The sequence below is a fragment of the Episyrphus balteatus genome, chromosome 4 (assembly GCF_945859705.1).
Source record: "Episyrphus balteatus chromosome 4, idEpiBalt1.1, whole genome shotgun sequence".
NCBI lineage: Eukaryota > Metazoa > Arthropoda > Insecta > Diptera > Syrphidae > Episyrphus > Episyrphus balteatus.
In genome coordinates, this window is record NC_079137.1 from 32,606,088 (window position 1) to 32,624,998 (window position 18,911).

The following is an 18,911-nucleotide window of genomic DNA, read 5'->3' on the forward strand; positions in this document are numbered from 1 at the left end:
ATCTTGCAAATATTGTATATATTTAAAACACATATGAATTCAATATTCATATTTTAACATTGTAATATCAGTAATAATATAGTAATTTATAGAATAATTAAATATAACATAATTCTTTTTTTTATAAATTTTATCAAAAAAAAAAACAAAAAATTATAAAAGGCAATTTAATTGATTAAATAATTTAATTTAATTAATTTTGACAACGTGAAAGCACAATTTGAAATTATAAATTTTTTAACGAATTTTTTGTTTTCAAATTTTAAAATAAAAATACGAAGCGTGGATCTGGATATTAGTTGTTTTTTTTTTTAATAATTTTTAAATGTTTATAATCAAGAGATTCAATCTAATGCTAAATAAAATAGTTTTTTTTTCTGGTTAGTTAATTTTTGTTTTTAAACTTAAATAGGCTTGGATTATTTTTATATTTTTTTTTATTTTTCTTTTAGTCTTTTATTGGTAAAATTCCATTATTTTAAATTTATTTCTATAATATTAGTTTAATAATTAATATTCGTGTTTAAGACTAAAAATCTACATATTTTTTCCGTATTTTAGTGGTTTTTTTCGAGATTTAATTCTTATAATTTTATTTTAAAAATTGTTGAATCTATTTATTTATGACTGGCTTGAAATAAAAAAAACACGCTTCTATTGCGAATTTGATTTTTGTTTTGTTTATTGTATAAGAACTTAATTCTATTTTTTTGTTTGTTATTTTTTATTTTATTATTTTTTTTTTTTTGTTTTTGTATTCTATTTAATTTTTGTTTTTTTTTTTTGTTATTTCTGTGTTAAAAAATGCCTGCGATTTAAACTTTTGTTTGATTAAGTTTAATTTAAATATTTTTTTAATTCTGTTTTTGTTTTTAATTTAAGTACTTTATATTAAGAAAATAATAATGTTATATTAACTTATCTATGGATTTTGCGTATTCAAATTCCATTGAGCAAACTGCTCTTGCCATTGATTATTCGCATTTGCCTGCAAAAAGAAAAGAAATTGATTATTTTTATATTTTATTAATTAATAATAATTAAGTTTATCAATAAATTATAAACAAGATAATTTGTTTTATTAATTTTATTTAAATTATAGATGAGAATACAGGTTCAAATTTATTTACCACAACATAAATTGAATAAGAAAATACACTAAAAAATAAAACCTTGTAAGTTAGTATTAAAAAAAAAACGTTAGACAACCTATAACTAGCGGACGGGCAAGATTTATCCAACGATACCTTCAATTTTGAATTATATTAAGTGATTTAGAAGTTATGAGGGAACAAACATAATTATAAAACGTCCGAAACTACCCTGAAGAGTAAAGTGATGACAGGTGAGAATTCCTAGAATCCCGCGTATTGTGGGGAAATGATTTGTTTTTATTTTATCTGGACAGTCAAGATATATTTACATCTAGTTGGGATTTAAACGAAACTAATGTTTTTGTTCCGTAACCTAACTTTCGAATTTCTTTTTAGATTGAAATATTTTAATTCTTTTTTATATCAGCCATTTTAACAAATTTTTCTTAGAAAAAATACCTCGTTATAGATTTTTAATGCACATGTTCTTGTTCAAACATATGTACATAATTAGCTTAAATAAACCCTAAAATCGAGAAAATATAGGGAAAGAAAAGCTATTTTTTTTAATTTTTGAGTTTATAAAACATCATTGGAAATATCTAATTTTTTTTTTTTTTCAAAATAAAAAAAAAAAATAGCTATTGGATGAGCGACTAAATTCTAGCCGAATTTTCGGGTGGAAATTCAACTTCATTGTGAAAAAATGTTTAAAAATTTCATTGAAATGATAGCCCATTGCTAGCTACAACTTTTCTTCATCTTTCTGGGAAAGCTCAATTTGATATTCATCGAATCTGGGCGTTATTAACCTACTTTCCCGAGTGTGGTTGGTTGGTTTGAATATATCGCATCGCCTGACAACATATTTTCAGCTCAAATTAAGCCATTAGTTTTTTTTTTTTCGGGCGTTAATATGTGAAGAATCAAAATTGGAAAAACTATCAGATATGAGCTTTTTGAGACCCATTTTATGTTGACTTTTGAGGTTACATACGATTCAAAACAGTTTTCACCCTGACTCATTAGAGCCCGTCGTGAAGAACCTATAACTTTTTTCAAATGCAATTCAAAAAAATTTATTTCATTTTTGAAAATTTTAATTTATCAAATTCAACAAAAAAAAATTAAACAAACAAAAACATATTAAAATATTTATTCAAATTCTACTTCATGCATATTTTTATATATTTTACCTTTTCGTTCCAGTCTGGATTATACGATTGTGATTCATCAAAATCTGTAATGGCATATTGAGATAATTTTGAGTTCTTGTATATGAAAATTATTTTAATACAAACTCAAACCAACAAAAAAAATTTATGTTTTTTATTCTTCAACTCTAGATGAGTTAGAATATAATGTATTCAAAATTGAAGACACACTTAAATTTTAAACAAAAATTAATTTGACCCAAAAATTGTGTACTTAATTTTTTGAATGGATATCTCAAGATTGAGATTGACGAAATTATATATTTGATCCTAATAATGTTTAAACCACAAAATGCTTCTAAATTCATATTTTGATATTTTCTTGGAGAAAAGTCACTTTGATAAGTTTGATATTTCTCAATTTATGAAAACATTATAGGATTGGGCAAATTAGGTTGCATTTAATAAAATTTATTTATAGTGGTTTAAACATGCATAGATTGGGAAAATGGGTTTTTGTTGTAATTTTTTCTTTTGTTTTTTATTAAACTCCAATTCTAAAGAGTGTGTCGTCATTTTTTTAAAACTGATGCAGTCTATTTTTAAGATGTACTCAAGACTTAAATTTATTTATTCTCAGACCTATTTTCTGTTCTATAAATTTATCATAGCTGGAACGAAAAGCTGCCAAATGCTTAAAGCTTAGCTTAAAAAAGGACAATACACAGCTTGGTTTTTGGACAAAATACAATGTTCAAAAACAAATACACACAATTTCTATAATGAGCTGAAAAACTGAAGCTAAACCACACACGAATGAATTTTTGAATTTTGAATCATCAATCTAGACGACAATCTTAGCTTTAAAATGTGATTTTGTCAAGCTCATGAAATGTCATGGAGTTATACGAGAAATATGGTTGTTTTGAAAATCTTTTTGAAGCATTTAATGGTTTTTTTGTTTTTGTTGATTTATGTGCTAACAAAAAGCTGGACAATGAGTTTTAAATGAGGCAGTTTATTATTATGAATTTCGATCTATTTTGAGAGGAGCAAGATATAAGGAAAAAGGGCTTCCAAACCCTAAAAAGTCTATACAATTTGGAGAAACATTTGTCAAACTTGTGGTCACAAAAAAAATATATCATATTATTGAAATGTGGCTAACGACGTTTGACAAGATTAACAAATTTTTAAAATATATATTTTCCGCACGCAGAAAAAAGACTACATTAAAACAAGCGGATTCTGGATTTAAGCGGATTTCTGCATGGTTTTTTGTCAAAATGACTTCAGTTTTAAATTAAGTGGACAAAATTTCTTAATTTCTTGAATGTGCTAATTTAAATTCATTTAATTTAACAGATAAATCATCTTATTTTTACTGGCAGCCACTGGGGATCGATTCTACAACTGTTGGGTCACTAGGCGAGTGCTTTACCATAAGACTTTCTCACTGATGGAAATACATAAGTATGACAAAAGAAAACTGCAAGTAAATAATTCTAACATTTTTATTTTAAGTCGGTTTCTTAAGATGAAAAATTCATATTAAAATAAAATAAAATTCACCTTAAATTTAATGGAATTTAAGCGGATTCCACTTATTTTAAGCGGAAATCGAATTGTGTTAAAAGGGTCGGATTTAACTTGGGCAACATTTTATGTTAAGATGCCCTTTTTTTTCTTTTTGCTTGGACACCAATGAGTCAAATTATTTAACAAAATTGTTTTCTTTTTCAAGGAAATTTTAAACAAGAAAATTCAAAATTCGAAGTTTTTGATTTTTAATGTAAGTAGTTCAATTGTTGAAAAATATTTTTTTTTTTAATCTATGAATAAGTCATAACATAAGAATATGGCCTTTTTTGTATAGAAAAAACATCTTTAGTGAAGTAGTTGGCAACTACATCTTCGATGAAATAAGATATCTGCTTCTAAATAGTTAAATTTATATATACCTAACCAAATTCCTTCAAGTTTTTTAGCTAGTTTCAGAGTTCGACCATTTACAGAAAAATGCGACTTTGAGAGCTTAAATTCACCAATATCACTTAGGAAGTTAAAACGGCACTCGAAATCCGAAGGAATTAGTTGTACAACATAGGCCCTTGAAAACAGCTAAACTAACCTACGAAGAATTTTTCCAAATAAGGTTTCACTCTCCACACTATCTTAAGACTTAAGCCACAATTTGAAAAAATTGTAAATTTAAATTTACTTTTTTTAGAGCTAAGCGGACGTATTACCTACTTTTTCATAATTATAAGGCATTTAAATGACACTTTTCGTATCCATTTTTTGCCAAATTTGCTAAAATAAATATCACAATCTAATACTACCCTTAGAAAAACTTTCACCAAATTCAATCATTTAATTTTTATTTTTAAAAGTTTATATTTAATGAAAAATATATATTTGTAATTTATAAATCCCCATTATATTTTATAAAAAAGATAAAAATAACCAAACAAAAAATACGAATAAATTTCAAAATGAATTCATGAAAAAGATAGATTATACGACAGGTAGAGGAAACATTTGTTTTTTATGTAATAAACTTCAAAATAGGGGTTGCTGGTGTTCAAAAAAAAATAATAATATAAGAAACTAATGCATTCTAACATACTCAAAGATGGGAATTGCATTTTTCAAAACATGTTTTTTTTTCGTTTTTTTTTTTTTTTTTTATTTCTGAATTATGAAAGTAGTTTACATACATGATAACAAATAATGCTTGTCACAAAGTGTATGTGTTAAGATGAAAAACATAGAACGTTTATAATTTTTAATGCCTAATATAAATTGATATTTTAATTTTATATATTAAAATTTAGTGCCGTTGAAACAACTACATTTTTTTATTTATATATAGGTGTGATTTTTTTTATAGCATACAGCGATTTTTTGTTTGTTTTTAACTTTAAAGATGATTAAAAATATTTCCATTTAAATATACATAAAATATTTATTTAATTTCAACAAAATAACTTTTTATATTTTGTAGGTGCTGCATTTAGATTAAAATGAAACAAACAAAATTGAAATTAAAAGAAAAAATAATTTTTAATTAAAAAAATAAAATTAACATTTATAAATTTAATTTTTATAAAATTACCTTTTTTAGTTTTTTTCTTAATTTATTATTATTATTTTACTTTGTATGCGAATAATTCGGGTTAGCAATTTACACAATACTTCAATATGTGGGCATACATTATAATTTGCATGTCGTCAATAGTTTCGCCAATCTCATGGATTTCAGGAAAATCATCAGCTTTTTTGTGATTTTGTTTTAGATAATATTTTGTTTAAACACATAAAGTAGAGGTAGATAGAATTTTTTTTGTGGAATAGAATAGGCGTGTTGCATTTTAGTAGGATAGGAGGACAAATAACGAGGAGCCAATCATTTTGTACATATAAAAATAAATTAAACTTATTTTTTTCTGTTCTTTCTATTTGGATAATAATCTAAAAAAAACGAATCGTAGATATAGATTGTAGAAAAAAATAAAAAAAAATAAAATAATACATTTTAGGGAGACACAAGCCAACGGAGTTTCAGTTTTTTTTATTTGTGCGTTTTGACGTTTTCAATAGCATTTTGAAGCTTTAAATTTATATAACACAAAATTCACTTACCAAGTGGTTTAATAAATGTTGGCCCCGTTTCCTTTTTTGGTGGACTTTCTGAATAATATTTCACTAAAATCATAATATTTAAAATAATTTGTGTGTTTTTGTATTTTCTTATAATGTTTAACCAGGACTGGTTGGTAGATGTTTTTTAGTATTAATTTTGCAAACGAAATAATCCTTTTTTGATTTTTTTAAACATTTTTAAAATATTATCGAAGATAGCAATTGGTTTCTAAAATTATTTTATTGTCGATCTCAGAACTTGTAAATGTTTTATCAAAACAAAAGAGCTGACATGAAAACTCGATTTAAACGAAAGCTTAAGGAATCATATGGAAATAAAATTGTTTGTAAGCTTTATTTGTTAAATGAATCAGGAGATACATGTTATTCACAGAATGCGAAGTTCCACATACGGACACAGCTCTATTGAGGTTTTCGTTCAGAAGAAATAAAGCAAAATAATATCTACGAGATATCCATTCCGAATAACACTTCAGAGAAATCTTCCGATACCTCGATGGGTGCAACAAAGACGTTCAAAACAAGCAAATAACGGAAGTCATTTGTTTAAATTATGTATTTTGATTTTAACCATTTAGATAAAATTTATGACTTTGAAGTTTTTTTTTTCGAAAATGCGTTGGTCAATTGAGTTACGCAATACAAAATTTAAAATTGATTGATAATTTTTTTCAAAGGTCAATCGGTTGATAATTGACAATCTCATAAATAAAGGTATAAAACTTTCAATATTAAGGCTTCAAGCTAGGTGTAAATGATTGTCAATAGTTAAAAAGCATATTTTCTATTTAAGAGGATACCTACAAAAAAAAAGTTTATTTCATTGATTAATTTCATATTTAAATTTAGTATTTAATGTGTTTTTTTTTCAACTTTTGACTTTAAAGTTGATTAGTTCGAGAACAATTAATTGCAATAATTTGATTTTAAAAAATTAGAATCAATTGTACAATTCTGGCTTTTGAAAAAAGTATTATTCATAACTGTACGTGTTGTCGTTGTTTTTTAACAATTTTTTTTTTGTATTTAACGTGATATTTTAGAAAATTGCCCCTCCCGCCTGAACGGGGGGAGATGGGGGAGACTTGCAAAATGTTTTGGTAGTAAAAACTCCTCTTCAAATAGTACAGATACAAAAAAAATTAAAAATACAGTATGGTATAGAATTAATCCAAAAAGAAATCCTATGTTATGGTAATCGATCAGTTTTAAAACTAAGTTTACAGTTTTCTGATGCAATCCATAAACTGTTTAAAATTAATGTATGCAAAAGAAATGCTGTTTATTTTATTTCGTATGAATTTAGATTTAAAATCTACCAACCATTTGTGTCCTATTTAATTTTTTTTTTGTATTTATGTGTCATTTGAGAAATCAAAATCTAACTTAAAACAAACACCAAAACATTCATTTAGCTTAATGTAAGCTTGTCAGTTTGTGTTGTTTGTATAATAAAATAAAAAAAAAAAAAACATTTAATATGTTTCTAGCGCAACAACGACAAACGAAAATTATAAATATAACGTCACATACAATTAACAATAACTAAAAGAAATAAATTAAATATCAAAACATCGATATTTGTGCGCAAAATAGGAGAACATTCATTAAAATTATTATTCTGAAGGCTTAGAAGATGATTTCGAAATAAAAAAATAAATACATATTTCTACACACTCGTATGTATAATAAAAAATTAAAAAAAATGTAAATCAAATTATATTTTTATTTTATTTTTAATTATAAATATAAAAATTTAAAAAAAATAAATTAACCAAATATTTACTCTATGAACAAAACCCTATTTACCTGAATTTAGTTCACGGACTAGTGAAGACATTGCCGATGACACTGTATCAGCTGCATAGTATAAGTCTTTTGTAGGATCATCATCTGATATTTAACATTTGGCATTATTGTTGCATGGATTTTGTTTTGATTTTTGAGGATTTAATTTTTTATAATAAAGTTGATATTTATTCGTTTTTTTTTTTTTTTTTTGTTTTATAGGAATAAATTAAACATAAATTATAATATTAATTAAATTACATTTAAAAGTTTTTTTTTTCTTTTTTTTTATTGAAACAAATAATAAAAGAAAAAACACAAATTCTATATTAAGTATCAGATTTCGTAAGAATTTTAAATGCACAAGTCACTTTTAGTTTGAGGAAAATATTGGAAAAGGATCATGACAGGATTTCACATTAACAAGGAAAAAAAAACAATCAATTTCTATTGCCAATTTCGTTTAGTTTATCGCAGAATTTGAGATTTTCTTTTACAAAGCCTTTTATGTAAAATAAAATTACTTCCGTTAAAAAATAATATTTGTATGTTGTTTACTTAATTTAATATTTATAATAATAATATTGATTGTAATATCTACAGAAATGTATTTTATTTAGAAATAAATATTAATTTTTAAATATTAATACAATCATTTAATAAAACCATTTAAAATGATAAAAAATATCTACAAATCTACATATCTGTAAATAAAATCGGTCAAGATTTCAACGAAATATACGTAAATAATCAAAATGTCAGTTTACGCAAAAAATGGGAACGCCATATTTCCGCTATCAGAATTTTTGGAGAAAAACTAAAAATGTAGTTTTGTTAGAACAGCTAAGCCCAATTACTCACACCAAATTTAATCGAAATCAGTAGAGACAATAATTGTATAATTGTAGCTTTTCCAATTAAAGTTTTTTTTTGTAACAAACCCTAATTTTGTTGCTCAAACGGTTTTCAAAATATTCAAGGTTTTATTTAAAAATGTCCTACCTCAAAGCTACAATTAATGTAAAAAAAAAAATTCAAGGAAACCATTTCTAAACCTTTCTGCAATGGTACAATAAACCAGAAGTGCACTTATTTGAAATAAAAACTAACCGATAGGCAAAACAAAAAACTAAACTAAGCAAACAAAAATAAAAACAAAATTGCATTTTCTTAAAAAGAGAAAATGGGGCCAAATTAAGTCTTGCCGGTGCAAGAGACTGTTTTATGGTAAGAAGCGAGCGAATTTCCTCATAAAGTGGTATGTTTTGTCGATGAGGTAAGGGGTTTTTGAAAAAGCTTGATAGTTTCTAAAGAAGGACCCAAATTATAGGCGAAAGCACGTATAATTCAGGAAAAAGAACGCAAAAATTCGCGCACCTCTTTGTACTTATCGAACGAGATGGCGATGGCGAGTTTAATTTTAAATCGAAGGTAATAACGTCTACTTTTGAAAACAAGAAGTATTCTCAAGTAAAAAATTTGAAGTTTGGCCATGCCATGTTTTAAGGTGAGGAGCGTTCTTCACTTCTAACGTTCCCTCAGGCTATAAATTTGGATAGCTGACAATATTGCCTTTAATTTAACACCAATATTCTCTTGCAATTGTATGAGATGAAAAATGATTTTTACTACGCCAATCGTGCCCGGATCAGTGTTGCCAAAATATTTTCGAGACAAGGAGCCGATTATGAAAAATCTTGGAGCCAAAAATAGACGCTTTCAAAAATGGTCCAAAAAAACGCAAAAAATGTTTGTGGCATCAGATTTTAATTTATTTTTAAATATTCAAATACTTTTGCGTATCAGACTTCAAATATTATAATTATTTTTTTTCATTTTGTTGATTTATTCTGGTTTTCATGCACATTTACTAGCGTAAAATTAAATTTTAAATGAAAATCAAATGAAAAATATATGAAAATTGGTTGTCTGTGCACATTTTTGGTGGATTTTTGCTGTAAAATGGTTTGATTTTAAAGGAGCCTTAAATCGCCAAGTTCAAAATTAAAAGAGTCCGAAAAATCGGAAATTAAAATTTTAAGGAACGAGTTAAAGTTCAGTGAGCCTGTTTGGCAATAAATAGCCGCCTCTGGCAACACTGTCCAGGAAGCGGACGGGACGACCTATGATTTTCGAAACTACTAATAGCCCTCTTTTACTTTATTATTTAAAATACATATATATCTCATTACAGAAAAGAATCAATGTTTAGTATCGAAATTTGTAGTATCAATTTGTCTATGCTTTTTTTAACTATCTAGAGGTTTTCTATATTGAATGAAAATGCATTCATTACAAATATACAAATGCAGTGAACTATTCTTCTTAATTCTTAAGTAATTTCAAATATTAAAATATACAAAATAACTAGTGGCTTTTAACAAAAAAAAATATCAATATTATTGTGTCGATATTTAAATATCGATTGTGTTTGTAAAAATCGATTTTGATCGTTGTAATTTATTATTTTTTTCCATCTCTAGTCAAGATCATAAATTTAAATTTTAAGGTAACATTATATTGCTGATTTATTACAATTTATACCATAATATGAAGAAAATTTCAAATTCCGTTGCTAAAAAAATTAAATATTTGAAAAGTTATCACAAATCATTCACAACACACAAAAGGTTCGGATACATCTTTTGGGGGGTTTTAATTTAGAAAAATTAATAACTTAAATTAAAACAAAACGAAAAACCTTAAAATAAAAAAATACATATAATTTCTTTCTGTTCTTTCCCTCGCTATTCCCTTTTTTTTAACTATCCAGCAACCCCTTCAACCCATTCTTTATTGGCTTTATTTAAAAAAACCAATCGTCCAACACTCATTAAACAAACTCAATAAAACTTTTACTTACTCGATGTTCCATTGGAATGAAAGGCGGCTCGCACTTCATTCAATTGATTCAGGGTCTGTTGTTCCAATGAATTAGCATTATTGTGCATTGATTGGGCCTGACAATTGGGCGGAATCTGATGATGTTGTTGCTGCTGTTGTTGTTGTGATGCTGATGATCGTAATAACTGTTGTTGTTGCTGTTGCTGAACGGAGTTTTGCTGATTTCCGGGCATCGGTGGCGATTTACCCGATCGTGGACTAGAATTGGGTGTGGAACGTGGACTTGCAGTCTGTTGGTTCTTTAGCATTCGCATTAGACCTTCAAGCTGGTCCATGAGTTGGCGACGTGAGTCTTGAAGCGCCCCCAAATGCCCTTCGAGTTCACCCTTGCGCTGTCGCAACGCTCGCAATTCATTTATTAGGGCCGGGTTTTCGGGAGTCATTTGTTCGGCTTCTTGCTGTCGGCGCAGGCGGGCAATCTCACGCATAATTTCTTTGTTTTTCGACTCCAGCTGAGCGATAAGCTCACGCTGGGCACGGGAATTGTCCGTGGTAATAGTGGAATTTTCAGTCGCCATTCCGGAGGGCTAGAAAAAAAATAAAACATTAATATCTTGATTGAAAATGATTTTCTTAAGTCTCTAATATACTGCTCTGTTTTCTTGGGCAAGTCGGGCTGCATATCTGGCGATCAATCGATGTTCCTCATCGTTAGCTGAAGCAGCTGCTACCCGTGATATCGACGTTCCACCAGCACTATCTAAACTTCTTCCCGTAGCTCTAGAATCTAAAGTGCTACTTCTATCATAGCCATGTAATAAGCTCGGATCGGAGAAGCCATTATGTGATGGCAATGGCGAGGGCGGCACTATATGCGACAAATTGAGTGTCTTCTCCGGCTGTTCGGGGAATCGTGGCAACACTTGTGCAGTCTTTTCAGGCACACATCGAAAGCTCTTCCTTAACGAATGTCCGATCTGTTTGCTGGGAGACTTATAGCTCGAGTATTCCTTGACTTCGTGATCGTTTTGGTGATTCAGTGATGTCTTGCCATGCCAAAAGCACTCCTGGCACAACTGGTAGGCGTGACACCGCTGACATCGATAACGAAATCCGGTAAAATTTTCCTTATGACAAACAGAACAGATAGTCGGATGGACGATTGTCTCGACCGTGGCCAAGCGATGCAGCAATGGCAACCAGACGAGACACGATGGTCCTGGTTCAGACATAAGTATTGCCATAAAATCATTTACAGTGACTTTCGTTTCAGCCGGAAAGATTTCCTCTTCGAGGCCTTCTTTATAATGGAATGTGGGTGATTCATAAACGGCGGCGGGTAGCGCCAATACTTCACGTAGAAATTCGCCAAGTTTCCATGGGACTAGTTGACCGGCACCATCTGATATTTGTGAGAATATATCTAAAATGAAAAATGTCAGTGATTTTAATGAATCAATAAGATAAGAATTATATTTGACTTACATCGTAATTTATCGACAAGTTTGCCTGAACACATGGTGGCCAGAGCGACTTTTATGGAGAAGACTCGGATTTTTCCTGAGTTATCACTGTGAATAAATAAAAAATGCACAAAAATGAATTTATTGTTAAAAAATAGGTGTACTAGTAAACATTTTTTTGTTGGAAACTTGCTTGGAAACTTAAAGCATTTTTAGGTATTTCACAGATTAATAGGGCAAATTTTATTTTTGACTAGGTACATTAATATGGAACTACAAGTGAGTATTTAAAAACAGACCCGCAAAAAAATATATTTTGATAGCAAATAATTCAGTACAATCTTTTGGTTTTCAGTCATGAATAGAGTCAAAAGAGTCCTTTCTGTTGATATATCATTCGATGGATTTGTAGAATTTTTTTTGAAAATTCCGAATTTTTAGACAAGGGATAATTTTTGAAAATTCTCAATTTTTAGACAAGGGGTTGGATAATTTTCGAAAATCTTAAAAAAATAAATTTTTAATTTTCTTAGCTGAATGCATAGGCCTGTTCGCTGTGATCTCACATCTGTTAACCAAAACTTGTTTCGGGACTTTGATCCAAAAATATCTGCTTCCGAATGAAAAAAAAAAAACATAATTCGATTGCAAATAATTTAGCAACCCGAACTCCTACAAACTTTTTGTTTTCAGTCATGAATAGAGTCAAAAGAGTCCTTTCTTTTAATATCTCATTCGATGGATTTGGAGAAATTTTTTGAAAATTCTATTTTTTTTAGAAAAAAATTTCGAAAATCTTTAAAAATAAATTTGTAATTTTTTAAAGCTGAATGCGTAGACCTGTTCACTGTGATCTCACATCTGTATACCAAAACTTGTTTCTGGATTTTGATCCGAAAATATCTGCTTCCGAATGAAAAAAAAAAAAATATTTCGATTGCAAATAATTTAGCAACCCGAACTCCTACAAACTTTTGGTTTTCAGTCATGAATAGAGTCAAAAGAGTCCTTTGCCTTTCTTTTGATATCTTATTCGATGGATTTGGAGAATTTTTTTTGAAAATTGAGAATTTTTAGACAAGGGGTACCCCTTGGATAATTTTCGAATATCTTAAAAAAATAAATTTTAAATTTTTTTAGCTGAATGCAAAGGCAAATAATTTAGCAACTCGAACTCCTACAAACTTTTGGTTTTCAGTCATGAATAGAGTCAAAAGAGTCCTTTCTTTTGATATCTCATTCGATTGATTTGGAGAATTTTTTTTGAAAATTTCGAATTTTTAGACAAGGGATAATTTTCGAAAATCTTAAAAAAATAAATTTTAAAATGTCTTAGCTGAATGCATAGGCCTGTTCACTTTGATCTGACATCTGTAAACTAAAACTTGTTTCGGGACTTTGATCCGAAAATATCTGTTTACGAATGAAGGGAACAAAATAAATATTTCGATTTTCGATTTCAACAAATAACTCGCCACAGTCCTTATAATTATGTACCAGTTCTAAAAATTGAGATTTGGAACACATACGTTTGTTTTTTAAGGTAAAAAAAACTAGAAATTGAATGCAGTAAGGAACAGTGCATAATTTTTAAGCTAGATACTCAAAAGTTATCATAATAAATTAATCATCGGAATTTGCAACAGTACTCTGCACAGGGTATACCCTTTATGTACTTAAAATTACTTTTATGTACCAGCTTAACACACGATTTATCACCACGAGATGTCAAAAAAAAAAAACGTTTAGCTTGGTAATTAATTTTTGCTTTAGACAAAATTACCAATTAAAAAATGAAATTATTTTCCCTCCCATCGAATCTTAAAAGTTCTTAAGCTCATTGAAAATGAAAAAAAATATCGACCCTTTGCCAATGAACTTCAATTAAAATTTTAGTTTTTTTTTTTCTTCTAAGAAAACTTCATTGATGTGGGAAAGATGAAAAACTATACATTTATTGAAAATCATTACTCTCTTCTTTGATGTTCATATTTTACTTCATTATTTAATTTTTATAACGAAGAAGGAGGATTTAAAGTAAACCCAGGAGTTTACCCTTTAAGTCGGAAAAATACTTAAGTTTAGGAGAAATAGTTTATGAAAAAAACCATTAGTTTTAAACCAAAATTTAGTCAGCTTTGTGTTTCATTGGTTTTTTGCTTGTTTGAAGTTTAATAACTTTATCTAAATTTATCTCGATTTAACTTTCGAGGATTAAGCCTAAAAGTACCATTTTAAAGAATATCTATGCATATCTTTTAAAAGCCAACAGATTTTTAGATTTGACAAAATGTATTTTAACTTACCTAGTATATGCAGCCAAAAGCCAATTTAATAAAAGTCCAGCTTTTGAATCGACAGGAACTTGCTGTGCAGTTGGAAGACGCTTATTGAGATTATGATACAGCGACGATACAAGTGTTTCTAGCCTTGCCACACTAACTTCGCTCTGTGGTTCCAATGTATTGAGGCCATTCTCACGAAATGCCTCAATCACGTTCCATATATCGACAAGATGAAGATTTGTGGATTTTTGTATGTAGCGAAGTTTCGATGCAGTTCGATATGAGGCAAAACGTATCGAATCAAAAGTCTGTAAGCGTAGATCTTGAAGTATAGCAACTCGCGGTTCTAGTTCCATCATATTTGCTGTTTAATTATATACAATTTTTTTTTAGAGGTGGTATTGTGATGGTGTAAATTGTAAGAAGTATCTGAAAATGAAAAAAAAAAAAAATCATTGGTTAATTAACTGGTACAAAACTAAGAAATCATCTTCTTTATATAAACATAAAATGGTACATTTATTTTCAAATAATAATAAAACCACAAAACAAATCACAAAAATAACACTTCAACACGCCAAGCTACGAATGTAAGCTTATTACTATCAGCCAGGATATTATGAGTTAAGTGTCTGATAGTAGAGAAATCCTCTGGAGCACATCGCAATAAAAACCCCACAATAACATTTATAATAACTTTCAGAATTAACCATTAGGTACAACAAGGTAATGGGCGGAGACGTCTATACAGAAAGAAAAGAACTTAAAGGAAAGCACCAATAAAATCAGCTTTTTTTGCCGAAGGGATAATGAAATCCTGAGTTGATGGTGTAAAAGGATGGGAAAACAATTTTCTCATAGTAGTTTTTTTTGGATATTCGCGTGAAAATAGGGAATGCCATTGACCAAGGGCTAGGCGCTTTAGGGAATCATAAAATCGGAATTTCTTTGTTTTTGTTGATTTTTTTTTGCTTCGTTCTTATAGTTATATTTCTGCGAATGTTTTAATATTTTCTCTTTTACTGCCTAAAGGGTAAGCTTTAAATGAAATTTATTATAGTTGGATTTTTATCACTCTTTTGGATGATAAAGGAGTAGGAATTATAGTTTATTTTGGAATTTGTTAAAAAGAACTGAGCTTAACCAACATCAGAGGTGAAAAAATTGGATGTTACTTTAACAAGCTATAGGTATACTGTCTGAATGGTATTATAATGCATTGTAATTTGAATTATCTATTACTCGAATGCCATTCGAAAGGCTACATTTACATACATAAACATTTCATATGCTCAAAAAGCTCACCTTCGATGTAAAAAAAATTGCGGTTTTCATGAAAATTGCAGTTTTCATGAAAATTGCATTTTTCATTAGAGAGACAAAATTTGAACAAATTCGCCTTTGAACGACGAAATTTCCCTTCCTGGAAATATTTTGAAAACCTTTAAGGCTGAAGCGATGGTTCTAAGCTTAAATAAAAGGGAAGGCATATCATTAATTAATGGTTAAAATCACCAAAAACTACACAATTTAGGTAATTTTTGACATTTTTATGCATTTTTGACAGTGTTTCGTTCGACATAATAGATTTTAAAACCCTAAGATCCCAATTTGGTCAGAACTCCTACCCTTCTCCTAGAGAGGGATCTAGTTAAAAAAAATATAAAGGTAAAGAATGATTATAGGTACTACTGTAAAAAAAATCAATTTTTAAAAACTAGAATATATTTAATGGTTGGGTAAATTCACAACCGTCAAATTTTTTTGGTAGTGATTACTGATTACGCATTACTGCTTTTTTGCGATGCTGATCGTTGCTCAGCTGATTACGATGCGATGCTGATTGACAAAAAGTTTTACATTTAAAAACTTCAATTTTTGCTTAATGATGGACGTGATACTAATAAAAACTCTTTGTTGTAATTACAATCTGGAGCCACACATTTTATCTCCTCCAGAATACTGACTTCGATTTTCTGCCTGCTATAAATTCACCTTCATAATTTAATCTGGTTTCTATTACCTAGTAGTTTAATTTAAATGCGCTGTTAAAATATTTCCAAAATTTCATCAAATTTATTAATTTATAAACAATTATTAAGAATTTGATTATATACTTTTCATTGTTCTTTTCCTCTATTTTTACTCCAAATCGCGTCGGCATCAACAACTTATCAAGAAAATTCTTGATCAGTTTATCCAAATTTGCAATTATGAACGATTGACATTTTAAGTTATGCTATTTATTTGCGTTTATGAACGTGATACAGGAATGATAGCAAAACATCTCTGCAGTGATGCGTTTGTGAATTTACACGTTATACTCAATTTCTTGTAAAAAAAAATGTGAATGCTTGAATTTTGAAAGAAATTACCTAAGGGATCACGATTTTTTGACTTTAAATGATCATTAATCTTTAACAAAAAAAAGTTTTTTGTTCAATTTTTTATGTTTTTCCATTGATAAAAATGTCATAAATTCAAACAATTTTACCAATAGAAATGCATAAAAAAGTGGAAAACATTTTTGGTCAAAATCGTGATTCTTTAATTTTTTTAAAATTCGACCGAATGAAACAAAAAAAAAATGGCCTGATCATACCAAAAGCCACAAAAACCTTTTTTTCATGATTTTTCAAATTATTGCAAAAAAATATAAAATTATAATATTTTGGACCTTGTTACATGGGTTTCAAAAACCCATAAAATTGATTTTTGTGGAAAATTTATTCAAGATTTCAATATACCTAGGTACTCCTTAATTTTCTTGTGCAATCTGCGGTTGCTGAGATATTGGTGGTTAGAGACAAAAACATCCATTTCCGTTCAAAATTCGATATTTCAGCGTCGAAAGAAATAAGAAAACTTAAGCAAAATGAACAAGTTATCAAGTCCATAGTTTTTTATTTCGAAACTATCCTGCATTCCAAAGGTTTTTGAGCAAGTTGTTTGTGATAGTCTAGCATTTTATAGTAAAAATCTGATAAGTGAAAATCAGCATGGCTTTGTAAGAAAAAGATCTACTACAACTAATCTTCTTAGCTTCTTAAATAAATGTTCAAATGCATTAGAAAAAGGTAATGAAGTTGACTGCGTTTACACTGACTTTTCAAAGGCATTTGATCAACTTAGTCATAAAATAATAATCTTCAAATTAAAAGCTTTTGGTTTTCCACGTATTTTTATTGCCTGGGTAGAATCTTATCTTAACCAAAGATCCTATCAGGTCAAATTTAGAAACTGTCTTTCAGATCTTTTTATAGCCAACTCTGGCGTCCCTCAGGGAAGTCACCTAGGCCTGACAATGACCGTATCCTTCTTCAAAGCGATATTAACAGTTTTAATGTTTGGTGTGGTAAAAATGGCCTTTCACTTAACCCAGCTAAATGCCAAACAATTACATTCTGGAGAAAACGAGTCATTAATATTTTTGATTACTACATCTTGCAACATAAGCTATGTCGAGTATTTAGCTTCAAAGACTTGGGTGTCCAATTTAGTTCAAATTTAGGGTTTACTGAACACATCAATTTTATAGTAAATAAAGCGAGCTCAATGCTTGGTTTTATTAAACGTTGGGCAAAGGAATTTGATGATCCATTTGTTACTCTATCTTTGTACAACTGCTACGTTCGACCCCATCTTGAGTACGCTTCTCAAGTATGGAGTCCTTTTTATGAAGTTCATAAAAACCGAATCGAATCTATTCAACACAATTTTGTACGCTTCGCTCTAAAAGGTCTTCCTTGGACCGACCCTTTCAACTTGCCACCTTATGAACATCGCATTCAACTTCTTCAGATACAAACTTTAGCACAGAGACGTGTAAATAATCAGGGCCGTCTTTAACTATCCTGGGGCCCTTGGGCACAGAAGAATTTGGGGCCCTTTTGGAAAGTAAAATAAGTACAATGGTTGGCTTAAGCGCAATGGTTATGGTTAACCCTCTGTAGGCACACCTCTTTTTTGTGACGTGACAGGCACACGGGTGCGAATTTGGTTCATACTTTTTCATGTCGCTACAACTTTTTTCGGTCTCAATATTTAATAGAGAATCATACATGAAATTGATGTGGAATTCGAATATTGTTTTCACAATTCCGAAAAAAAATATTTTCACCCTAATAAAGAGACATTTTTGTGATCACTTTTTTGAAAAATCGTAGTTTTTTTTATTTTTGTCTTGCCTACTTCGCACCCGTGTGGCGACAGAGGGTTAAAAAGGGGTGCCAATATATCGTTTCATATAAAGTACCTAGTGTCTTTATTATTGACAGAGGGTGCCAATAATACGTGCATTGAGGCATCAATCGTTGCCACTGCCAATAATTGTACTTTTTATACTGCCAATAATTATACCCTGTATCCGTTTTAATTTTCACTTTGAAGAATTGGAAAAAAAGAGCTCAAACGGATTGATAGATTTGCTAAAAACTCGGTACAGACGATCTCTACGTAATTTTCAAGAGCCGTTTTTTTTTATTTTTTTGTGTTTTTATTTTAATGTCTCTTTTTCAACGGATATCTCCAATATAAAGTTTTCGAGATATTGCAATTTTCTCAAAAACGGATAACAATTTTGCTTTGAAAAAAAAAAACATGTAATGCTGCAAATAA

General features: G+C 28.9%; 1 protein-coding gene across 5 annotated transcripts in view; it reads right to left on the bottom strand.

Moving 5' to 3' along the window:
• Positions 1-721: 721 nt before the first annotated feature.
• The window catches only part of LOC129919635 (dystrobrevin beta), a 177,863-nt gene continuing 159,673 nt past the window's right edge, over positions 722-18,911 (bottom strand). The window contains exons 4-10 of one of the 5 annotated variants that reach the window (XM_056000584.1): positions 14,316-14,723; positions 12,032-12,117; positions 11,197-11,969; positions 10,566-11,133; positions 7,724-7,807; positions 2,291-2,334; positions 722-988 (exon numbers count right to left, since the gene is read on the bottom strand). In XM_056000584.1, the coding sequence (XP_055856559.1) occupies positions 923-988; positions 2,291-2,334; positions 7,724-7,807; positions 10,566-11,133; positions 11,197-11,969; positions 12,032-12,117; positions 14,316-14,653 (1,959 nt within the window). In that variant the 5' untranslated portion in view covers positions 14,654-14,723 and the 3' untranslated portion in view covers positions 722-922. Of the gene's footprint in view, positions 989-2,290; positions 2,335-5,379; positions 5,723-5,893; positions 5,957-7,723; positions 7,808-10,565; positions 11,134-11,196; positions 11,970-12,031; positions 12,118-14,315; positions 14,724-18,911 lie in introns of those variants that run through there. The other 4 variants (XM_056000583.1, XM_056000586.1, XM_056000587.1 and 1 more) reach the window with 4 other exon arrangements.